General features: G+C 40.1%; 1 protein-coding gene and 1 long non-coding RNA gene across 8 annotated transcripts in view; both read left to right on the plus strand.

Moving 5' to 3' along the window:
• The window catches only part of ptpra (protein tyrosine phosphatase receptor type A), a 42734-nt gene extending 24930 nt beyond the window's left edge, over window positions 1-17804 (plus strand). For 2 of the 4 annotated variants that reach the window (XM_084063523.1, XM_084063524.1), the window contains exons 14-25: window positions 438-500; window positions 952-1071; window positions 1886-2052; window positions 3007-3142; window positions 3721-3870; window positions 4675-4768; window positions 5942-6018; window positions 7074-7208; window positions 8073-8198; window positions 9053-9204; window positions 10628-10763; window positions 13001-17804. In XM_084063523.1, the coding sequence (XP_083919649.1) occupies window positions 438-500; window positions 952-1071; window positions 1886-2052; window positions 3007-3142; window positions 3721-3870; window positions 4675-4768; window positions 5942-6018; window positions 7074-7208; window positions 8073-8198; window positions 9053-9204; window positions 10628-10763; window positions 13001-13075 (1431 nt within the window). In that variant the 3' untranslated portion in view covers window positions 13076-17804. The remainder of the gene's footprint in view (window positions 1-437; window positions 501-951; window positions 1072-1885; window positions 2053-3006; window positions 3143-3720; window positions 3871-4674; window positions 4769-5941; window positions 6019-7073; window positions 7209-8072; window positions 8199-9052; window positions 9205-10627; window positions 10764-13000) is intronic. The other 2 variants (XR_014601224.1, XM_084063525.1) reach the window with 2 other exon arrangements.
• Window positions 17805-20382: 2578 nt separating this feature from the next.
• LOC311049160 lies at window positions 20383-24733 on the plus strand. 4 transcript variants are annotated; one of them, XR_014601167.1, is made up of 8 exons: window positions 20383-20444; window positions 22666-22860; window positions 23079-23120; window positions 23337-23410; window positions 23665-23713; window positions 23930-24003; window positions 24263-24312; window positions 24596-24733. It is a non-coding gene; the product is annotated as an uncharacterized lncRNA (long non-coding RNA). The 4 variants fall into 4 exon arrangements; XR_014601166.1 differs by having other exon boundaries at window positions 23337-23713; XR_014601169.1 differs by lacking the exon at window positions 23079-23120.
• The last annotated feature ends 1402 nt before the right edge of the window (window positions 24734-26135 follow it).

The raw sequence follows: 26135 nt of genomic DNA on the forward strand, positions 1-26135 counted from the left end.
TAGCCTATGTCTTCTGTGTATTTCATTTCAAGACTTAGGTTTTTTTCCCCCCCACACTATATTATTCATATACTTAACTTACATCAGAACAATGGGATTTTTTATTAGTTTTTTTATTGCAAGTCGGCCCCCGAATGATTGACAAAGAACTAAGATTGTATTAAGATTGTAATGATAAAATAACATAAAATATGAATGTAAAAGAAATTGATCAGGAAGTTTCTTCTTTAAAACCTTGAAAAATGTGTTGTCATTGTGATACTGATAAAGTGGAACTTTAATTATACTACATTAGTTAAAATAAACATGCTCTGAAAATACTCGTGGCCCACCCATCTGACCACTTAAAGGACGATTTCACCCATTTTCAACCTATCTTCATATAATTTGTCCTCACTAATACTCATGATAATATGGTACAATTTTTGTCTTCTCAGTGTGTGTCTCAGAGGAGGGCTGTGGACAGTTCAGAATCCCGCCTACCAGTGACCTCATCAATGGTGAATCCAAGCTAATAGAAACTGCAGGCTTTCTATCCCTGGAAAGTTAGCTTGCTATAATGAAAGCGATTGTTCTAGCATTAATACAATCTAAATAAAAAATGTAAAATCTTGTTTGAAAAAGAAACCTGCCTAACGATGATGTCACTGGTAGGCGGGTTTCTGAAGTGTCCACAGCCCTCCTATGAGACACAGACTGAGTAGAAAAAAATTGTACCATTTTATAATGAGCATTAGTGAGGACCAATTATATGGCCGCTTATAAGATATGTTGAAAATCCACTTACCACTTAACACGGCAGCCTAATGGCTGCCGTAATAAGTGGTCAGATGGGTAGGCCGTGAATGAATGCCTTCAAGATTTTCAAGTGGGCCCTGAACCAGAAAAAGGTTGAAAAACACTGGACTAGTGCTAACTGGTTGTCTTTCTGTCTTTGTCTTTGTGTGTCAGTGTAAGTGTGCTCAGTACTGGCCGGACCAGGGCTGTTGGACCTATGGGAACATCCGAGTATCAGTAGAAGACATGATGGTGTTAGTGGACTACACCATCCGCAAGTTCTGCATCCAACAGGTACCACTCTGTTAAGGCTGCAACAGTTAATTGAACTAATTGATTGAATACATTATAAAATACAATCGATAATTTGGTAAAAATAATCGATTAGAAATGTATCCCTATTTTTTATTAAAAAATACATATTTTTCAAAACCGCTCTGGATAAGAGCATCTGCTAAATGCCTTAATTGTAAATTGTGAATTTTACACACCTGGACCAGTGATATGCTGCCAGGGTCATTCCTATGACAATTTGCATGGTATTACTCATCTGATATGATTGGACAGCGGATGGTCTTAATTATTTTATTTTTTATTTTCAAATTGCTCAGCGATCAACCTAAAAACCCATGAAGATGGATCTTAAAGACATGGTTGCCCACCCCTGGTGTAAACGTTTAAGAACTACACTACAAGTTATTATAAATTATACACACATACTGTACCTGTGCTGTGTGTTATATGGGGCCTTTTTGAGCTGCCAGCACCTTTGTGCCATTAATTTCTATGGTAAAGACATGCTGGAGCGCGTTGTGAGCTTGTAGATCAGCTATTTTTGGCAAAGAGAATTCAGAAACAAGCGGTCAGAGTACAGAGACAACTCAAGTCTAGAGGGTTTAAGTGGTTAACAACCTGTATTTATATGTATATGCGCTGTTTGAGTAAGTTGTGTGTCATTGATTGATTCCCAAAAATAAGGAACAAAGTGTGTCCCTTATCAGTTCAATAAGGGACACGTCTTTTAGTTTCCAAATAAGGGACGATTCCTTATTTCAATGGACGGTTGGCAACCCTAACCCTAACTGTGGTTGTGTGGCGGGCTCTGCAGGTGGGCGATGTTTCTGGGAAGAAACCCCAGCGGCTGGTGACCCAGTTCCACTTCACCAGCTGGCCTGACTTCGGCGTACCGTTCACCCCCATCGGCATGCTCAAGTTCCTCAAGAAGGTCAAGACCTACAACCCCACGTATGCAGGCGCCATTGTGGTCCACTGCAGGTATGCATTATAGTACTGGAGGTTCCCAAACATTTTCAGCTCCAGACCCAAAAGATGCATTTGGTGTCTTCCCTTTGGACCCAAACGCAACAGTAATACTTAAGCCCTGTTATAATAGTGAAAATCACAAATCTACAACATCATAGTGTGTCGTGTGATGCTTCACCGTCTTTCTCTTTCCTGTAGTCTTCAGACTACATCCTGCTTTTGTAGAACGGACGTGAACCGCTTGTGGTCAGACACATACAACTGAACTAGGCCCTTACAAGAGCATAGATTGCCGAAAAGGTGACAAAAGGGGAGACCAAAAGGATGATCAAAAATAGTTAAATCTAAGGTCATCTGCCAGGTGCAAATGCAACTCAGACAGTCTATGGGACTTGTTGTGAGACGTACGCGTACGTGACGAACAGAACATACACTCACATGCACTAATCATGCACACGCTGTTGGGCCAACAGTTACTGGACATAAGGTCATCAGACAGAGAATTACAGTTGAATCTATTTCATTGTCGATGTGGTTTTTACTAGACATCAGTGTCTTGTTGAGATTCAGAATTCTTTTCCTGAGTCCCCATCTTCAAACCAGCCCAGTGACTCTGATTTCACTGATAGTGATACTACGTATTTAATACAAATTCATTCTTAACCCTTAAATTCAATTATTTCAATGGACTAAATATCATTGTTTTGTTTGATGGCCTTGCTTTCCTGGCATTTGACCTCAAAACATTTACAAAACCAAAAGCCACAACTGAAAAAGTCATTCCCGTCCTGGTTCTGACCCATTGTTTGTGAAACGGTGCATTAGAATGTTTCCTTCCTATCTCTTGGCATGACAGTTGTTGTTTTTTTATTTGTGTGGGAGTTTGTGTGTTTCTGGTCTCTGCACACCTGTGAAACAAACCCTGATAAACTCATTGACTTGTGTCGTGCGCTTGCTCTGTGTCAGCGCGGGTGTGGGCCGGACGGGGACCTTCATCGTCATTGACGCCATGTTGGACATGATGAACTCGGAGAGGAAGGTGGACGTCTTCGGCTTCGTCACCCGGATCCGAGCCCAGCGCTGTCAAATGGTCCAGACTGACGTACGTCCAACACCGATGCTACGCCATGCGCATTGAACACATCAAGCCTCACGCAAAACAGTAGACTTCTTACAATTACAGTTTACAATAGGCATTTTGCAGACGCTCTTATCCAGAGCGACTTAGAATAAGCAAGGTAATCACATAGAATGCAGAGAGACAGTGTAGTGCCTCAAGAAACTATGAGGTAAACCAAATCTACTATAGAAATAACAATCTGTAGATTGAAACTAAAGGATACCAGGTAAACAATGAACCTAGCATCTGTTTAGCATCTTCCCAGTGCACTGTAGAATGATGGAGGTAGGGCTGGGCAGTTAACCGAAAATATATCGTAAACAACTTTTAAAACCAATAACCGACTTAATCTTGCTCAAATCGAGAAGTAAGATCGGCTATTTCATATATATATATACATTAATCCTAATTGAGGCAAATGTTTGAAATCATCTGGATATTGATTGACAGCCCTCTGATGGAGATGCATTATCACATTTTCTCACTTCTCTTCCGCCCTCTGTCTGTCTCTGTCTATCTATCTCCCTGTCTGTCTGTCTCTGTCTGTCTGTCTCCCACAGATGCAGTATGTGTTCATCTTCCAGGCGTTGTTAGAACATTACCTTTATGGGGACACAGAGCTGGAGGTGACCTCTCTGGAGTCCCATCTGGCTAAACTCTACGCGCCGTCGCCTGGGGCCAGCTGTGGGGGCATGGAGACTGAGTTCAAGGTGAGCACGGCAACATGGAGCTTCTTTTATATGTACAGTGGCCCTCATTTATCAAGTTTGCGCAGACCCATCAGATGCGGCCATGACAGGCAGCGAGACGGCGGGGTAAACTTTCTTATTGGCTTTCCATACTTTGTTTGGTCATATTCCTGTTCTTCATGTCGTAAAATCGAGGGGGTTTCAAGAATATTTAAAGACGTGATATTTAAATGACGGTCAGTTTAAGATTTATGAAAGCCTCAGACGATTTGTACGCGGGGATTGGCTGTATACGATTGCTTGATAAATCACACGTGGACGTGGTCGTACGCTGATTCCTGGGCTTGAATTTAAGCTGGTTTCTACGTTGCATTGATAAATGAGGGCCAGTATGTAGTCTCTCGTGTGGCCAGCCCTCCAATGGCCAGCCCTCCAATCTCGCTTGCTTCCAAGGGGAGGCGAGACGCATCAGGTGTGAAATCCAGCCTCACCAAAACAAAGTTGACTGCTATTATAAAATAGCTGATCTACAAGCTCATAACGTGCCACATCATGGCACGTTGTGATCTCAGAGCCTCTGCCTGATGACCAAAAATCCTAATGTCTCCCCCGGCCAAGGTGGGATTCTCCAATAGGCTAATGGTTAAGATGTTGGCTTTCCACTTGGGAGACTTGGGTTTGAATCCCGGCGTTACACTCACACTATTGGTGGCCCAGCCCCATTCCCGGCTTTAATTGTGAGAAAGCAAGCCTGGGCTTCAGCAATAACATATTACATAATCCCCTAAACAATCTTGTCCATTTTTCATGTATCTTCCCTTCTAGAAACTGACATCCATCAAGATCCAGAATGACAAGATGAGAACGGGCAACCTGCCTGCTAACATGAAGAAGAACAGAGTCCTGCAAATCATCCCATGTGAGTTAGACAACTGAACTGTGTGTGTGTGTGTGTGTGTGTGTGTGTGTGTGTGTGTGTGTGTGTGTGTGTGTGTGTGTGTGTGTGTGTGTGTGTGTGTGTGTGTGTGTGTGTGTGTGTGTGTGTGTGTGTGTGTGTGTGTGTGTGTGTGTGTGTGTGTGTGTGTGTCTATGAGTCTATGACTTTAGTTAGTTTTGGAAACACACAATACGGTTTCAGTCAGTCTTTTTTTTTTGTTGTAAAGCCTCGTTTTCATTTTTATTTCAGTTATCTAAATCCTTTTGTCCATTCTAGTTTTGGTTATGTTGTTAGTTTTAGTCAACCATAATAACCCTGGTGTGTATCTACTAGTTTTGTGAACTAGAGATATTTCTGGTTATTTGTTATTTTAAGATGAAAGAGTATTGCAGTAGATTAACAAGAGCTTGAATCAGTCAAACTAGTTGGCTGTATGAAGAACAGCAGGAGCATAGGTTTTAGAATGATAACTAAACATCATAATTCCTTCATATTGTGCTAATTGTTTAGAAAACAGAGTGCTAGTGTGGGGGGATAAATCACAGATTAAGTTTTCAGTCGTGAGGTTTTATTTTACTTTAATCCATGCGTGTGTTATAACTTTAAACATGTCAAACAGCACACTCTGCGTGCCGCCTGCCTGCGTTGACGCACACGCAGTGTTAATTTTGACAGCATTTTTTTATTTTGTTTTAGTCATAGTCTTTTGAATAAATGATTCCATGTAGTTTTAGTCATCTGAAATATTTTAGTTTTAGTCTAGTTTTAGTTGACTAAATATCATAAGGTTTTAGTCGACTAAATCTACAGTTGATTTAGTCGACTAAAGTTTATGTTGGCAGGCCATGATGGCGTCATAATAATGCCTAATTTATACTTGGCTGTTTGCCGAAAATAGACAATCTACAAGCTTGTAGATTGGTCATTTTCGGAGGCATAAAATGACTCTGATCTCTTGTTTACTAGTCCTCCCTAACATCTAGTCTTAATTATTTTGACAAAATTGTCAGTATATTTAGTCATAGTTTTTTTTAGTCACCATAGCCTTGTTTTTATTTCGTTTTTGTCAGTGAAAAAAAGGTAGTCGATGAACATTTTTCATCTTAGTTTCAGTCGACAAAATGAACACTGCTTTGTGTTTCTGTGTCCCTGTAGATGAGTTCAACAGAGTGATCATTCCAGTCAAACGTGGAGAGGAGAACACAGACTACGTCAACGCCTCCTTCATTGATGTGAGTGAAAAGCAGCCTCGTCTATCGTTGTCTAGTGGAAACCTGTCCAAAACAGTTTTTTTTAAAATAGCTCATTACTACTTTTGTGCGACACTTTTTGTATGATGAAGTAAGGCATTCATTTACGAAAACAATATAAAATATGGAGATACAAGATTTCTGTCTGACAGAAACGATATTTACAGTACATTTCAGTTTGCTTGGCCAAACCTTGTCTTGTTCTGGCGCTTTCACCTAGGACTGCAACTATAGTGATTATTCTATCGATAACTTTTTCGATTAATTGAATAATCGAGATGCCCGTTTTTTAATAGTTTTTATTTAAAAAAAGAATTAAATTTATATCAACAAATCAATTAACCACATGAGGGTTATTTTATACTTCGTCGCACAACGTTGTTTTGCAAAATTAGTGAAACTAACGGATCTACAGAATGCATCACAAGCTTGTAGATCTGCTATTATCCCCAAACCATACAACATGTTTTTTTAATGTTTCGTCGCCATGCCCAAAATAGGGATTGATTATTAATCAACTATTTCTTTAAAGATCAACTATTGATTCTTTTTTTATAATCGATTAGTTTGATTAACTGTTGCAACCCTACTTTATCCCTCCCACCACCTATTCAACATCTCCCACAATCCCTCTCCCCCCTCAGTTCATTTTTAATCATTTATAGTGCAGCATCACCACAAGGGGTCTCTGTACGCTTCACAACAAATCACACAAAACAGGATAAGCAGATAATACACCGTGTAATTGTGCCTGCACATATGATCAAACCATCAATATGCGGCAGTGCACAACTATAAATATACAAATCACAAAAACTTTAAAACAGTATTAAAACCACAAGGAAAGAAGAGGTGGGGGAACCGCAATTTAAGGGAAAAAGTCTAATTAAAAGTCTATATTAAAAAAAAAACGTCCAAAGAGTCGGCCTCTCTTTACAATTGGGGGGCACGATGTGTGAATGCTCTGCCCCCAACCTTTTTTTTCCATTGACGTTGTGACTGTGAGGTAATCAACACGGCTCTCATCCCCATGGCAGGGTTACCGTCAGAAGGACTCGTACATGGCCAGCCAGGGTCCCCTGCAGCACACCATAGAAGACTTCTGGAGAATGATCTGGGAGTGGAGAAGCTGCTCCATAGTCAGCCTCACTGAGTTGGAGGAGAGGGGACAGGTACGAGAAGGATGGTCTCGCGTAGCCAGACAATCGCAGATCTCCGGCATCTACCGATAAGTCTTTGGAAGTCAAAATTCTATTTTGTTGATACAACAGCAGAGGAAGCTGATATTGACACAAACCTACAGCCACTGCTTTAAAATAAATAATGAATAATAAAAACATTTTGAACGTACAAACCTTTTCAACCATAGCATCCAGGTTTTTTTTTTCAATATGAAGGATTGGCCTAAAAACTTTAGGAATTGGTTCTGTCCAAATTGTTTCCACCCACTTCTAGCTACTAATGATTCTAATACTTTTCTAGCCACTAATGATTCTAATACTTTTCTAGCTACTAATGATTCTAATACTTTTCTAGCTACTAATGATTCTAATACTTTTCCAATACTGAAGTGCAAGCACCTGTAATGAAGCTAAATGTTTGTGTGTCTATATAATATAAAGTATATAAATACACTATGCTCACTTTTGCCAGGGAACAGGGATGAGGAGAGTGCTGTCATTTTGTCACTGTTAATGCTCCATTGCCACGCCACTGATCATTTTTAATTATTGGAATGGGAAGTGGAGAAATCAATTATTTACAAGAGTATATGATAGCTTCAGTGTCAGTTTTCATTCGTTCTTGTATTTCCTGGCACTTAAATTTCTGCCTAAGACTGTTTTGTTACAAGTAGAGGAAGCAAGTGTGAACTAATCTCGGCTTGCAAACATGTACAGGCCACTCCCTGGAATGTTAGAAATGTTTTGATGCTATGGCACAGGTTTGTTTTTGACCTGTAAAATCTAAAGCGTGTCTTCTCTCTCTCTGCATGTATTTTTCCCTTACTGTGTTGTGTTGTTTGTTTCGTGCTGCAGGAGAAGTGTGCCCAGTACTGGCCCAGTGATGGAGTAATGGTTTACGGGGACATTTCCATCGAGCTCAAGAGAGAAGAGGAAAGTGAGAGCTACACGGTGCGAGACCTCCTAGTCACGAACAACAGGGTAAGTATTACTGACACGCCTGTTTTACCGTGCAATGACAATCAATAAACGACACGTTAAAATGGCTTTACAGCAAATTCTTTCTCATTGTTATGGTAAAACATTACATTTGGATCATTCTCACCTGGCCTTGCCCGGGATGATTTTAAACTGTGGTTCAACGCACACAAAAATCCTTTGTCCACTGTGGACTCTTTGTCTTGTGACTACATTCCATTCTGTCATGGTTATACGGTACAGGAGTTATTGTCTACAGAGTCTCCTTCTGTGCCTCCCTTGAGACTAACTGTTAGTTTCTCTCTCTGGGAGAACCGTTATGGACATTATGGTCATTACACACCTGGGACTGGGACAAATAAATGATACGAAAATGTAGTCCGCAAATATTTCACATAGAAACTATTGAATTTGGTGATGCCTCATTCATACAGTGTGATGATGATTTTTTTACTTGCTTTAAAAATATATATATATGTTGCTTTATTGCCATATAATATTCGCATTCTGTGTGGATGTCTCATGACATAAAAAGCAATTTCAAATAATTGCATGAAATAAATGCTCTCGTCTGTAAGGATCTTTAGGGTGTAACATCTCTCTTCAGTGCTTGCTGCTTGCAAACATTAAGAACAGCAAAAAAGGAATTGTGTTTCACCTTTTATTGATTCATCTCTCTTGGGTACGAATACAAAGTCAGAAGCCTGCATGTGGATTTCCACGTCATCATGACTCGACTTTAATCACACAGTAGTTATTACACAGCAGCACATCGAGACTTGCTTCTTTTAACTCTGAATTATTCTCATGAACTTTGAGGTTTGTTCCTAATCTCTTCCCATAATGCATGTGTCCAGGAGAACAAGGCCCGGCAGGTGCGTCAGTTCCATTTTCACGGCTGGCCAGAGGTGGGCATCCCTACCGATGGTAAAGGCATGATCAACATCATCGCCGCGGTGCAGAAGCAACAGCAGCAGTCTGGCAACCACCCCATCACTGTACACTGCAGGTAAACCCTCACATCGATTGATTGATTGATTGATTGATTGATTGATTGATTGATTGAATACTTTATTAACAGTTTGCAAAAAGCACAGAGGTACAGTTATACAATGATGCTAAAAGGATAACACAAAAAGCCCTGAGGGCTTGTTTGCATTGTGGTCCTATGTATTCAATTCATCAAGACATAAAAATACATACAATACTATACAAGAAATCATCAATACTAGGAGCAATAAAAGTATATTTACAGGAAAACAGTGAGGGGTAATTTCTTTTGGAAAGCTAAAAGACTTGTCCAAATCCAGATGATGATGGCTGATGGCTGATGGCTGTTGACAGGTCATTCCAAATTTTGGTGGCATAGTAGGTGGATGAATTCATCCCCATGTTTGTGCCAAATCTGGGGGGAATGAGATCACACAACCGCAAGGCCAATTTATGCTTTGAACGACAATTGTCGATCGACACGTAGTACTTACGTGTCTCACAACATTCTAAGTTTTGAGCATTCATACTCTCTGTGTCTTGCTGACGTGAAAAAAGAACGTAAACAAAGAAGTGTATGTAGTCTCATGCATCTTCCCAACCAATCACAGTATGCAACATTCATAAAGCGTCTGCAACCTTACATCTTTCCAGAGGTACTGTACGCGACACCGTCACCGGAGCTCCTCCGTGACACATGTTTTGACGTTTTGATGCCACTTTTGGTCTGTCGACAACTCTCAAAGCCTGAACTGGCCTTTATGATATTGAGGGCCCACTCAATATCATTGAGCGGCCATAGCTGAATGGGGAGAGGCCATCTGGGAAACAGAAGGTTCCCGGTTTGGTGCCCCGGCTATGAGTCCTCGAGCAAGACGCTTAACCCCTAACTGCTCCCCCCCAAGCGCTCATCATGACCATCTGAGCAGCCAGCAGGGATTAACAAACGGTCTCGCTCTCCCTTATCATCCGTGTGCATTACTATTGGTATTATTAACTGCTTATGATCCGTGTGTGTGTGGTACTATGGGTATTATTGACTTCTGCTACATGGAAAGGTGCCTTTGATAAATAACCATGCAAGGCATTCTCCCCCCATCTCATCCAAACCTTGTATTTAAAGTACTTTCTTGATGTGTTTTTAGGGATCAGCTAGCTATTGGTAGATATTTGCAGAAATGTTGTGTATTCGGAAGTCAGATGTTTGCTGTGTGTCCTTCCTTAAAGGAGTAGTTCAACCCAAAAATGCCTTATTTTCAATTACACACCCCATGAAGCCTTGAATTCAAAAGAGACTTTTTTGTTTTTGTCTTATTCCTAAACCAATAATTTGATGACCAGCGGAGACTCAAATGCAGGTCAATTGAGCCCACAGATGTTGAGTGTGTATATGAATATGGATAACAGGAGGTTTGTTTGTTTGTTTGCGTGTGTATTTACAGTGCGGGAGCGGGGCGAACGGGGACATTCTGTGCTTTGAGTACAGTCCTGGAGAGGGTGAAGGCAGAGGGCATCCTGGATGTGTTCCAGACGGTCAAAAGCCTCAGACTGCAGAGACCCCACATGGTGCAGACACTGGTGAGGATTCTATTAAGGCAGCTACACACTGTACGACTTTTAAAGTCGTCGGGGAGTCATCAGATCGTTATGCACTTCACACTACACAAGTCTCTTTCTGTCATAATATCGGTTTCACACTATATGATTGATCGCCAACAAGGGACCACACATTGCAAGATATTTCACAGGACAGAACTCGTCGCCAAGAGTACAGCCCTGCAACGACATCCCGCGGTACCCACAGGTCCCAACGCAAATCTTACGGGCACGGGCGCGGTTTAAATAGGCTACGCACCGTCCTGCAATAAACCAGATATCCATGTGTGGTCATGATTTACTTAGAAAGATATGAATATTATGTCTACCTTCAATCAGAGGAGAAGAGTCTCTCTCTCTCTCTCTCTCGCTCTCGCTCTCGCTCTCTCTCTCTCTCTCTCTCTCTCCCTCCCTCTCTCGCTCTCGTGTGTGTCCACGTGCTAGTCGCAAAATAAACAATTTCTCTCTGTGTGCAATTCCTCTCAAATAAACAGCCACTTCCTCTCAAATAAACAGCCCCCCCCCCTCGCGCACGCTCTGCCACTCTCTCATTCTGTTTTGTAATGTTTCTGGATCTCAATGGAGATATTGCAGGCTTATACAGGACTGGACGCTGGACGGTAATATTGCGGTACTATGCGGGACTAAACGGCAAGATTTTTTTTGTTGCAGGCAGGAGCGGCGGTCAGGTCCAGCGACTGTGCTCTCATTGGCTGTAGCACAGATCTCCTCGGGTAGTGATTGCAACCCCATTCATACTGTATGATTTACAGTCGGCGACAAAGCCAAATATTAAACGTGCTAGATATCTAGAAACACTCGGGAAGGCATCGATGAGCGGCCAGATCGCGGCCCGATCCTCTCGCAGAGCCTTTCACACACAGCGAGCAAAACCTCTGTGATCTTGCATAAGATCGGGGGTTTTGTCGGCGAGCGCCAAAAAATTCGGCAAGAGCATAATCGGAGGAAATGTCTTGCAGTGTGTAGTAGCCCTTACAGTGGTTCTCAACCCGCGGGCCAGGGCCCACCGGTAGGCTGTGAGGATGTTGCAAGTGGGCCCCTGAATAATGCACGTGGTCCATCTGGATCTGACCACCTAACAAGATGGGTGGGCCACGAACACTTGAGATTTTCTTGTGGGCCCTGATCCAGAAAAGGTTGAGAACCACTGCTCTAATACCTGTGCTAACATCACTAGCTGTTGACATCACTTCCTGGGTTTGCCACAGTGTGGCGGTGGTGTCTTCAGATGCACAGATGTCAGTTCTGGTGGGGAGGAAAAGAGAGTTGCTGTTTTACTCACATTTACTACTTGCATGTTTTGACTGCTGTGTAAATATATGATCTGTTTAGGTTCTCATAACTTGTGCTGAGCATTTACCATAATGTATTTATTTATATGTATTATTTTATAATCTACATCAGTGGTTTTCAACACTCTTCATATCAAGGTCCATTATTTATTCGGCATTTGAGCCACAGACCAGCATTTGATGAGATTTAGCCTCAAACCCAAGACTTAGAATATTTTGTTGGATTTTGTCTACAATTCTATGCTGTAATGATATTGGTACCATAGGAGAGATAACACTACAGGCAAACGTTAATCAAAAATAACAATTCTTCTACATTCTCTAATTGTGTAGACGTCTTGTAAATTAAGTAATGCAGATGTTTAACAATAATTTAACTCTTGAGAGCGTAAAATGAAACCAATTTGGTTCCATTTTACGCTCTCAAGAGTTAAAGATCTATAAGGGTCCATTTGGTCACCAACTCTTCCATCATTTAGCTGGGGACCACCTGGAACCCCCCCAAGGACCACTGGTGGTCCCCGGACCACTGGTTGAGAACCACTGATCTTACATGAATTAACAAATGAATCAACAATTGAATCAATGATAATACATTGTTAGGATGCAGCCTTACTTGAGGTGTGTGTGTTTACTCTGATGTTTGACTCACAGTCGGTGTTAATTTATTTATTTGTTGATGTATAAGAAACATGATAATTACCCCAAAAACTGCTGCTTCTCCATCATTTGATTAAGTCGGTTATTGGTTCTAAATGTCGGTTTTGATATATTTTTAGGTTAACTGCCCAGCCCTACTGTAGGGCTTTGGTCTTTGAGTGAAAGCATCATCTCATTTGACATTTCTGAGTGACCAACATGGTGTCTCTCTCTTCCACCCCCCCCCCCCCCCCTCCAACCCCACAGGAGCAGTACGAGTTCTGCTACAAAGTGGTCCAGGAGTATATCGATGCCTTTTCCGATTACGCCAACTTCAAGTAGGGACCCGGCACGGGTGGACGTCCATATATACAAGTCATAAACACACTACTCAACCAACATACACATGATGCACACAACTGCATATTCCCACTCGGATGGATATAAAAGTGGTTACAAGCTGGACGTGTGATGAGCTGCCCAGAGGAAAAGGGAACAGGAATCTGGGACAGACAGTGAACAACAGCACCAAGTGCAGTCGGACAGAGAAAATAACTGAGATGCCTTCTTGAATATTTTGTAATATGTGTGTTAATACAGCCCCCCCCCCCCCCATCATTTGGTTCCCCTGCCTCTGTATATACTTACGGTGTTGCATCTTTTTTGTTTTGTTTTTTTAGACACAATTTTGAGTTTGGCTGCATTTTAGGGTGGCATTTGTAATGTATTTTATTGGTATCTACATTATATATATATATATATAATATAAATATATATGAATATAAATCTAATGCTTTAGAGGCTATTGTCAAAAGTCCAGAGTTGAGGGAAAGGTATTGGGGGCTATTTTGTGGTGGGTTTATTTTATTTTATTATACTTTTTTGTTACTATTTAGTGACGGAGACTTAGGAAAATATATGGACTTTACAACATCCTCGCTGTAGCAAAATCCAGGAGTCAACCTGGATCGCTCACTTAATCCTTACTCGTACTTAGTTGCACGCCCGTGTCATGCATAAAAATATCCGATCTACAAGCCCACAACATGTTGCATCGCTGTACGTTGTGAGCTTGTAGATCGGCTATTTTTGTGGCACTCTCCACCAACTAAGTATGAATGAGGCTTTATTTTCAATCTTAGACACTCACTCCCAAACACCAGACACACACACAGTACGCAGACCGTTTAGTTTAGTTTTTAACTTGTTTTTTTTTGTTTTTTTAAAACATAGTAGTAGGAGTCACCTGCCCTCTGTGAACACTTAGTCTGAGCCCTGTAGAGAGTTGTGACCCCGCAGAGTTCCCACAACCAGGGGCTCGAGGCTGAGCCATGATGATTGGCAATCAGTATCACTGTGATTGATGTAGCCCAGTGGTTCTCAAAGTAGGGTCTGTAACTCATAGAGTATACACATATATTATATGGGGGTCCTAAATACAAAAGTTTGAGAACCACTGATGTAGTCTCTGGTCCCACAGGATGACCCCCCACCCCCCCAAGAGCCATTTCGTTCTCAGGGCACCAACAAGGGAACTATGAACACACTGACACCCAGCCAGCTTCCAGAGGTGATGCTGTGTGTTCTCTTCTCACGTCACTATTTCACCTTTTTCCCCATTAGTGCCAAAGCCCTTTAACTCTGGAAGCCAATCGGAGACATTTACGCACCAACACTTAGACTTACAGCGAAAGCTAACGCTTAACCACTTAAACCCCATTTGGTTGACCGGAGTCCCTCAGGGCTCTATACTAGTGTATTTTCTGTTTTCTGTTATTGTGGGGATAGCTTTCGCTGAAAATAGCCAATCGGCTATTTTCTGCGAAAGCTTTCCCCACAACACGGATGCTGGGGTTTTAGTGGTTAATTTATGCTTCATTAGACGCCGGTGTGGCGTGCCGAAAATAGCCTATCTACAAGCTCACGGTGTGATGCGATGTGAGCTTGTAGATTTGATATCTATCTATCTACAAGCCTATCTACAAGCTCTCAAGAAGCTTTGTAGAGGGGCTATTTTTAGGGACGCGACACCGGTGTGCAACAAAGTATAAATCAGGCTTAACCGTTACTTATTCATGGATAGGCAACTCTCTGATATGAATGGGAAAAGTATGTAGGTATGCTAAAAGAAAAAGTATAGGTGAAATAAGCTACCTTTTTTTATATCTCCGTTAATTCCCCAAGTTTGCCACACATTATTCAGCATAGTGAGCATACTAGTATATTTCCTTTTCTGTTTACGGACATTCAATACAACAGTATTCCTTTTTTTCTTTTGTTTTTGGGTTGCTGGAGAATCAGCATGCGTTAATACTGCTCTCACGCCACAACACTGTATTGTCAACATTTGTACGACTTTATTATTCCTTTTTTTTCTATCACGATCGTCACTGATACCGAAGAATGTTTATTTTTTATTTTTTATTGCTGTTGCTTACATATTCCTCAGAAATGGATACGTTGTTACTTTAATTTGTGGAACTGTGCCACAAAATATTTGCAGTGACTTTGTATTAATTGTCCAATGACACACTCAGGCTTGAAATTCCATGTGTTTTAAACAACCCCCCACCCCACCCCACCCCCCCGCCCGGACACCATTGCCCCCCTGTGATGGTAATGAAAGATACGTTAATGTCACTTCATCGGCGGGTTTGTGGTCGGTGTTGTTTGAACTCCGTCACCTCAGGAAATGACTGATGCTGGAAATGTCCTCGATTTACAGATTCAATTTGAATTCATGTCCACAGTTGACCAGAGTTCAAATGGTTTTGACTCCCACCTGATCAGCCCTGAAATATGAGTTAAAGTCCACATAGTATATATTTATATATTGTATTAGAAAAATCCTATTTTGGTTTGACACACATGTGTTTTAGTCACTCTGTAGTGGCGATTCATTGATTTATAAAGATCAGCAGAATGTCACTTGGTTGACATCATTAACCAGGTTCTGCTGTCAACAGTGAATTATGTTTCCCTTATTGATTTTTTTTGATAAACCCTACATCACATTGTCCACTAATTCTAAAATCAGGCCTACTGTTGTCAAAGGAAGGAGCACAATCAATCTTAAGATGCACACAGTGATCAAAGTCCTGAATGTTCAGAATGGCCAAGTTATTGATCGTTTGAATACTCACGCATTATTTGCACCAAAAAATGAATTTTCCTTGAAGTGATAGAACCAAATGATAGAAGAGATCAGACGGGTGACACAGCCTTGGTGGGAAATAATCTCTTGGTTATTTCACAGCTCTTTCTAATGGCCTCGATTTGTTAAATAAACACTGAGGATTTTGCTGTGTGACCGATGTTTCACTTAAATGCTAAATGAAACTGTCTGCAGTCGCTGCGTTGCCATTGTCATTTCAGGTCGACTGTCATTCCAAAGCATCACAAGTGCCCATAGGTTTCTGTGAGTTTGTTCTTTTTATTTCTTCATTCATTTGATTACACATGGGGTAGATAGAGGAGAGGTTGGTGGTGTGAAGGCCTTGATATACTTGAATGTGTGCTGTGTCATGCACCGGAAAAAGCAGAGTTCACAACGTGTCGCAGTGCGATTCGTTGTAAAGCTTGTAGATAGGCTTTTTCATGTGCGACATCGGCATACAGGTAAGTATACTGTAAATCCGGCTTGAGGGTCATACTTGTTCCAACAGTCGTTTGGGGATTAATACCAGTTTGGTTTGTTTTAAATGACTGGTTGGTTTTGCAAAGGTCATCGCCTCGCTTGACTGTAATTCCAAGAGAAATGTGACACTGTGCCAACGTGAGATGTGTCATTTGCTCTAAAAGGTTAACGAAGCAAAGTGCCTCACGGGTGGGTTTTAAAAAAAGAATTGCATTTTATTTCCTTCACTTATTATTAACATGGTTGATGTAATCACTTAAAATGTTACATGCATTGCTCCTGCTCGTATTCCTTTTCCCAACCATTTCATGTAGAGCTTTTCCAAATAGCCCTACCGCTCTGTACCAAGTAGGCCAAAGGCAAGGAGTGGACCCATTCCATTAACATTCCCATTCCCTCTCATCACATTATGCACAGCTTTTCTGCATAATAGTTACACTCAGTTTCACATTAATGCCCATTCACTTCCCCTTGCACTTCCGTTCCAACTGAATATCATGGCTTCCTTCATTCCTTTCGGTTTCACTTAAAATCAGACTGGTGACGGTGACTTATAAGGTCCTTATACATAACATTTTTGCCCCACAGTTTCATTATAAATTAAAGACATCAAGATGGTTGCATTATATTTACTCATCACAAAGGGAAGCCAGGTTCACCCTGAGCCCCGGTTTGAAACCCATTGTTTTCTGAGTTTTTATTGTTTTATAAAGCATAAGGTGAGCATTGAATGTCCCTGTGAATTGAGACAAATCTCTTCCACATACAGGGATGAGGAAGATTTTTATTTTTACGAGGTTCACCCAGTCTGTTTCTCCTGGTGAATCTGTTCACGTTTTCTTTCTGACTCCCTATTCCTACACTATGTTCCTCATGTCTCTTAAGCCTAATTTATGCTCTGTCAAGCGACGGTGTCATGACCGAGAATCTTGTAGGTCTTGCGACGGAGCACAAATTAGGGTTTATACTTTTACCTCCCTTTTGTCCTCGTCACCCCCCCCCCCCCACCCTTTCTTGTGTATTTTGCCCTTGGACCAGGTTTTGAAATGGTCTGCACCCCCACTTCCTATTGTACATAATGTAATGTTATTTATATTTCATTCCTTTTCTGCTGCCTTGCTTCTTATTCTTATTTTCTTCTCTCTCTGTCTCTCTCTTTTTTTTAAGGATGTATATTGAACTGTATCGGGACCATTCTGAAATGTATTAAGAGATGTTTTGCTTTTGGCCATTTTTAATTTGGTTACTATTGTCTTAAGAAAACCCTGTTTTTAATTTGCATCCATTTTTGTTTCTAGTGTTTTGTTATTCAACATTTGAAAATATGTGTATATAATTATATATATAATAAAATTATATATAATTATATAATGCCAAATGGCCTTTCTAAGCAAGATACTGTTCAAACTTAATAAAGTGCTTGAGATTTTATCATTTCAATCTCCTTGTTTGTTTTTCTGTACATTTGTGCATATTGTTTCTGTCGCCAAAAAAAACTTATATTTCTGCTTTTTATGTTTTTCTTTGTAAATTCGGCCCTGATGCCCAACGCCGTCATACGAGGATCAAAAGAGGCGCATATAAAGGCGGGTGCAGAACATAGAACAAAAAGGAGTTCGCACACTGTAGCTCCATTTTGCAGATTGATTTTGTAAAGTGACGTTTTTAGCACACTTGCTCTTCTTCAGACTAAAGGGCCGTTCACACTGAGTAATATAACTATAAAAATGTAGTTCTAAGTCATAGTTTTAAGTCAAGTGAATGGCAGAGTTCACACCAACTATACAAAAAATAATGGTGAACGATATACTTCTCGTTATAGTTATAGTGCTCAGTGTGAATGGTGTTTAAGTCTGAAGAAGAGCAAGTGTGCTCGAAACGTAGCTACAGTGTGCAAACTCTAGTTCTACCTCGTCATACTACAGTGTCACCCAAAAGTAGCAAAAATAGCAGATCTACAAGCTAGTAGTAATCCAAATCTTTGAGATGGGGTGGAGCAAGGTGGGGTGAGATGGGGCGGGGTGAGCTTCAGATGGGGTGGTGGGTGATTTCATATTTGCTGATGAGACGTTCCGTGACACTAACAGATAATTGTACACCATATACAGTATTTTGGGCTGATTTTGAGTTGTACGGTAGAATCGTGCAATTTTGTGAGGGGGAGTGTTCTGATCTACTCACAAGACATGCTGTGTTACATTGACACATGTATATATTGTAATAAATATTGTAAAGTATACGGTATACCATATTGTGTACTCATTCTGAGCTGTAATGCATGCATCTATTCTAGTATAGAGGATATGCGCATGCTTAATGTGAATGGCACATCGAGTGGCAAAGCAACATGCAAAGTGAGTTTAACATTGTTTAATGTTGTTTAATGCAATCAGATATGACTTTTCTGTTTGGATGCATGGGCTGTTAAGGCCAGAAAGTATTTATTTGACACTCACATCGATGTCAGGTGTAAATCTTGTACGTCCAAAACTAGTGAAACTTTGCAAGCACACTCCCTGGAGGCGAGAGCAGAACCTCTGCCGTGCATTTTTCACATTGGCCTGTTATAGCATCATAGGAGGCCGAACACATTTTCTGATATTACTCCTACAGATCATGGGCCCTATCTTGCATGCCGCCTTACCCCTTATCCCTACACTTAATAGCCATATTTTACCATTTAAAAAAACATTTTAAAATGGTTCAACTAGCTGATCTACGTCGACACGTTGTGAGCTTGTAGATTGGCTATTTCAACAATTTTTAAATGTTTTAAAAAAGTAAGAGTAAAAGTAAGAAAATGGCAAAAAAGTTTAGGGGTAAGGCGGCAGATAGGGCCCATATAGGGCCTTGTGTGCCACCTCATGCCTTTTAGGGCCCAACATGTCCAAACCTAATGCAAATTGGTACACATGGTCTCTATAGTCATGTGATCAAGTTGTATCTGTCAGATTTGTAATGTTCCATCTATCCTCATTCAGCTCATTGACTAAGAATGGTTTTCTAACTTTGTAGGAGTGGCCCGTTTTTCTCAAAATGCTGTGAAACTTTGCATGCACATTCCTACTAGGGCTACATTGGCCTCATGGTGGCACTATAACAGACCGATTTATGTTTTGGCCTACAACTCTTGATAGTCCAGTACCTTTAAGCCTATTTTTTAACATTATCGATAGGAAGCGGATAAAGGCGCCACATTTTACATGCCTCTTTATGCGTTTATGCCTCTTTATGACCTAAATGGATTCTAGCCTTGGGATCCAAACTTTATTTTGAAGAATATCCATACAATTATCCATATTAATACATATCCATAAAAAAAACAGGCCGATTCCAAAGTTTGCGGGCTCTGCTTGGGTAGGCACTATCTATGGGCAACCCGGCCTGGCGGAGACCTGTGTGGGCTCTCTAGGCGGGCACTAGCGAGCTAAAGCTCAGGTTGTGAAAAAAGTATCAATAGGCTACTGCAACGTAGAAATACTCTGTTACAAGTATTATAGGCTAAGTCCGGAATTAAAAATGTAGCCTACTCTAGAGAAAGAACAAAAGTATTGGTATCAATCAATAATATACTTAAAGTACAAAAGTAAAAGTAGCCTACTCATTATGCAGAATGTCCCGGCCATTTCACACGTTTTCAAATGTAAAAAATCTTTTGAAAATAGCACTATTTTCAAATGGACAAAATGTATATAGTGCTGACTGCTGAAGTGGTTAATGTATGTTTTGTAATAATAATCAAAATCTACAAGTAACTAGTTATTCAAGTTTTCAAATAATTGTAGTGGGGTAAAAGTGTATAATGTTGGGCTCTGAGATGTAGTGGAGTAGAAGTAAAAGTAGGCCGACTGAAAATTGGAAATATTCCAGTAAAGTGAAAAATACCCCAAAAATGTACTTATAAGTACAGTACTTGAGTAAATGTAGGCTACTCAGTTACTTTACAACACTGCCATCGTGCGAATGCGATGCAGTATAAATGGGGTTTTGAGAGTGAGTTGCTCAGTCTGCTCTGGTCTGTGTTCAGTTCAGTGGTGGTGGAGCAGCAGAACGGACATTCAAAGCATGATGATGGTAAGATAGATTATTATTATTATTATAGTGTTCATATGCCACCGATTTTTTTCAAATTAAATGCTATAGATGAATGAAATCAAAGCATCCTTATTAGTAATTTAAAGTAATTTAAATAATTTTAAGCCTTTTTTGAAATTGACAGTGGAGAGAGACAGGAAATGTGGCCTACATTGTACTTCCTGAACATGAACTACTGTGATGTTCCATTAATTATGTAGGCCTAATAAGTATAAATTACAACAAGTATTAGGTTGTGAATTTATAGGAGTAACATAGGTTAACATATCCTATTAGCCACGTGAGGGGGCTGTCAGTTTTCAATTACTTTGATAATTAATTCATTAATAATACATTTATATAGGCCTATTCTTTCTTTTCCTTTTTTAATAAAAAAAAAAAAAGAAGAAGAAAAGAGTATTTGAAAACAAATGTTAAGCATGTTTAAATGAGTCTAATAGGGAAACTGGCAGTAAAAGCCTCCCGGTCTTTTTTGCACCTTTCACTTTGAGCACAGAGCACTTGACCATGACACAATAAAATAAGAAATACATTTTCTTAGTCTCTGTCTAAGGAACGTCATTAAAGTTTTTGAGGAGTGTGTGAGTCTTTTTCTGCCAGTTTTCTTTAGCCTTTATGTTTTTGACACCACCGCACCTGCAATCAACCCTGATCAGAGGACAAAGAAGGGCGCAATAGTTCTTTCCCTGGATTTTAAATGAGTCTAACATGGTTAAAATGGAGTATGGAGTTTGAAGTTCAATGGGCTTAAATATGAGGGGGTGTGTCTGATGTAATGAATATCAAATATGTAAATATTGAATCAAGCAACTTAAAAAACTGTCTGGTCTGGGGTGCACACAAAAGCCAGAGTAGATGTTAAAATTACCCCAGAAGTGTGCCACAAAGGGAGAAACACATTAGATTTGATTGCCACATACAGTAGGCCTATACTGTAGTCAGTAGTGTAGCTATGCTGTGCGGAAGCAACAGGCAACTTCCTCCACACACCACTCATGTGAAGAGCAGGTCCAACTGCCTGGACCGCTCCTAAATGAGACTCCAAAAGCTATACATTTATAATGTCAAATAGCCAGTGGTGGAAGAAGTATACTCACATTTCTTATTGAAGTACAAGTAGCAATACCACAATGTAGAAATACTATATTACAAGTAAAAGTCCAGTATTCAAAATTCCCTTTTCAAAAGTACAAAAGTACTGTCATCAAAATATACTTAAAGTACCAAAAGTAAAAGTACTCATGCAGAATGTCCCATTTCACAAGTTATCACATGTGTAAAAAAAAAAAAAAGCAGATCTACAAGCACACAACATGTAGATCGGCTATTTTCAAATAGCCAAAGTTTAAATAGGGATGAAGTGGTTTTGTAGTTACAATCAAAATCTACAAAGTAACTAGAATACTAAAGTTTTCAAATGATTGTAGTGTAGTAAAAGTACAATATTTGTCTCTGAAGTAAAAGTACCTCAGAATTGTACTTAAGTACAGTACTTGAGTAAATGTACTTACAGTAGTTACTTTCCACCACTGCAAATAGCCTACAATTAATCGCTCAAACATGTAATCATAATTGAGAGCTGTAATATGTTACAATTAATCAGCATCGAAATTGTTATTGGTGTAGAATTCTGCTCGCTGTGTTTAAGTATCTGGCCATATCAAAATGTGTCTTGTAAAAGTATGTCTCTTTTCAAAACGTACAAAAAGCCTCTTGGTGCATGATTAGTCTCTGAAGCCAGACAACTCTTGTTGCCTCCTAAAAGTTCTGTGCAGGAAGGTGTCATCTTTACGTTCCCAAAAATATGTTTTAAAATATCTTTACTGGCTTGCAGCTTATAATATATAAGCTGCCAGCGAGTAGGCTTTGACCAATTTAATTTACAGCAGGATCTATTTTCGCGACTGCAAGCGCGAAACGGAAGTTGGGGTCACAAAACACCCACGTTATTTTCAGCTTCATTTCAGGACTTATTAACGCGACTGCAAGGGCGAGAACGGAAGTGGGGGGTGAGGGGGGGCACAGGACTTCCGCTTTATGTTCTGCAGAATTTCTGCGTTTCCAAAGTACAGTATGTACAGCGGAAGCATTTGAAGATTGTGTGAGCCAACAGACTCTCTGGGGAGACACACTTAAACCGAGATGGATACAATATGCACACGAGTAACCTTCTTTCAATGTCATTTTTACATTTTTCTAGGTCAAGAAAGGTATCAATGGCTCAGTTCAGTGGCTGTCTGCCCACCATGGAAAGCCATGCTGGGTATCGCAGATCTGCCAAAATTGGAGCAGCTCTTCAGGAAGAGTTGGGTGTGTCTATCCAGACTGGTGGGGTGGTGACGGTGTCAGAGGTACCTAGAGGAATGAGGAATTTGCAGCCCTAATCGGAGACGTGGTTAGTGGAGGTCCACTGTCTGTACTTTGCACTTGGCTTTTCCCACAGGACCAATGATGATAAACCTCTTCTTAGGGACCACTATGCTGAATAAGAATATTGGTCTGTAACTGGTACTGAGGTCCTGTAAAATAGCTATCGCTGAACAACAGAGGTCACGTGAAAGTGTATGTCTATATTTTCTGCAAATTACAAACCTTCTTTTCCTCGCCCCACAGGCCCTTTTGAATTCTTACAGGGTAGATCAACTAGGCCTACAGGTAAGATTCTCCAATGAAAAATGTAGCAATTTACAATTATAATATCATTGCAAATGCGAAGCATTCTAGAAAGTTGCACATACATTATGACACCAAAAGGGTTACCTTACCTATGTGGAATCTGTCCAACTGGTGAAAGAACTTCTTCAATAATCATATTTGTAGAAACTATTTGATGGACAATTATGACATAATTCCTCATTCTCTCTTCCCAAGGAGGTGTTACGTGTTGTTTGAGCATGTGACAGGGTACACTGTTCGCCTTCAGAGAGTTGGAGTCTCTTCCTCAGGTATAAATCTATAGTCTCCATTCTCATGCTTTGATGATGACGGGTCGGGTATGGGACATGAATGTTTTAAGGACCAATGATGATAAACCTCTTCTTAGGGACCACTATGCTGACTAAGAAACTGCAGATCCTGAGCCCTGATTGGTGCTGATGGTCCTCTAAAATAAATAGCTTTAGCTGAACAACAGAAGTCACGTGAAAGTGTATGTCTATATTTTCTGCAAATTACAAACCTTCTTTTCCTCGCCCCACAGGCCCTTTTGACTTCTTACAGGGTAACTGCAAGATCAGCTAGGCCTACAGGTAAGATTCTCCAATGAAAAATGTAGCAATTTACAATTATAATATCATTGCAAATGTGAAGCATTCTAGAAAGTTGCACATACATTATGACACCAAAAGGGTTACCGTACCTACATGGCATCTGTCCAACTGGTGAAAGAACTTCTTCAATAATCATATTTGTAGAAACTATTTGATGGACAATTATGACATAATTCCTCATTCTCTCTTCCCAAGGAGGTGTTACGTGTTGTTTGAGCATGTGACAGGGTACACTGTTTGCCTTCAGAGAGTTGGAGTCTCATCCTCAGGTATAAATCTATAGTCTCCATTCTCATTCTTTGATGATGACGGGTTGGGTCGGGTATGGGACATGAATGTTTTAAGGTCCAATGATGATAAACCTCTTCTTAGGGACCACTATGCTGACTAAGAAACTGCAGATCCTGAGTCCTGATTGGTGCTGATGGTCCTCTAAAATAAATAGCTTTAGCTGAACAACAGAAGTCACGTGAGAGTGTATGTCTATATTTTCTGCAAATTACAAACCTTCTTTTCCTCGCCCCACAGGCCCTTTTGACTTCTTACAGGGTAACTGCAGTGATCAGCTAGGCCTACAGGTAAGATTCTTCAATGAAAATATATAAATCTATAGTCTCCATTCTCATGCTTGATGATGACGGGTTGGGTTGGGTATGGGAATGTTTTATGGACCAATGATGATAAACCTCTTCTTAGGGACCACTATGCTGACTAAGAAACTGCAGATCCTGAGTCCTGATTGGTGCTGATGGTCCTCTAAAATAAATAGCTTTAGCTGAACAACAGAAGTCATGTGAAAGTGTATGTTTTTGCTTTCGGAAAGTGATTGAAATTATTCTTTTTCCCCCACTGATTCTCCAGGGCAGTCGTGAAGGGTGAAAAAAAGGCAAGATGAAGTTTAACGTGGTTAGTAGAGGTCCACTCTCTGTACTGTCTACTTGGAATTTCCCACAGGACCAATGATGATTAATATCTTCTTAGGGACCACTATGCTGAATAAGAATTATGTAAACTCCACTGTACTGAGGTCCTCTAAAATAGCTTTTGTTTTATTCAAACATGTTGAATTTAAGAAAACAATTTGTGTTTAAGTTAAATTTGACTTAAATGTATAAATTACATTAGATTTTCAAGGTACGCCCATATTTAATGTTGATCAAGGTAAGAAAATGTGCCTCTTCCAACTATGGGTAATGTTCTTTCCTTGGCAGGTAGATATACCAAAACTAGGAGGAGAGCAAAGTATTCGCACACTAGGAGTGCCACAATGATTTTATTTATAAGAGATGAGATAAAACAGGAGCCAAAGTTTCGGCAGCCTTCCTCAGGCTATATGGTTGATAGATTTACCAAAACTACCAGCCACAATGGTGGGTAGTACTGTAAATAGTGATAACAATTGGTGGGCTAAAAGTCTCCTTCCCCGGTGTTGACATTTCAGTGCAGTGCCAACTGTCAACCATTTGCAATCTTTAAAAAAACCCAGAAAGGTTTAAATAAAGCATTAGCATTAGTGCCAAAAGGGTATAGAAGGGTTGTTCAATAGTAAAAATGGATGTAATGAAACTAAGCATACCCATAGGTTAGAATATTGGTTGTGCAAAACTGGTAAGGTGGGATGCACAAGATATTCAAAGCTTGATATCTTGACATACAACTATGTGGGCTTGGTCTAGTATGACTACAGGTTGCCTTTGCACATCTATGAAATGGAGCAAAGACGCAACCCAGGAAATGGGGTGGGGGCACAGGAAGAGCTTTTTTTGTGAAGTACGTGTGTTAGGGAGATTGTTGTTTCATCTGTTGAATGTTATCCATCTCAGCGTTTTTGAATATATTTTTTTAATGGTTTGCCTGATTTTTAAAAGGCAAGCAATTATCTCCTCATAAATTCCCGATTCAACAATTCATGTTATTTTACAGTGCTACAGCCATGTTACCATTGAACTTTGGAGTCATACGTCATAGAGACATAGACGATTGATGTCATAGATGGTTAACACCACAGACTGACTGACCACAGAACATCCCCATGTGGATCCCCAGATCCTGATGTTTTTTTTTATTTTTATTTTATCTGTCACTAATGAACGATTTTTTAAAATCTGAATTATGGTTGAAATGTATAAATAAATAAATAACATAATGAAGCTTTCACAAGTGTGTGCTAACTGGAGGATTGTTTATTAGTCATTTTGTTAATCAACTGCTACGTGTTACTTTTCGTTGCTGTCGCGTGGAAACATATGTCCAAAACCGTTCCTTTTTTTTATATTATTTTAAAAACATAAAAAAATTGAGAAAATAGAAAATATCTACAAGCTCACAATGATATGAGGTTTCTGCCAGAATTGTGTTAGATATATTAATGATATTTTGATAATTATGATATTTGGACACA

This window comes from Gymnoscopelus microlampas (genome assembly GCF_963454915.1).
Source record: "Gymnoscopelus microlampas genome assembly, chromosome: 7".
In the NCBI taxonomy this organism is placed as follows: domain Eukaryota; kingdom Metazoa; phylum Chordata; class Actinopteri; order Myctophiformes; family Myctophidae; genus Gymnoscopelus; species Gymnoscopelus microlampas.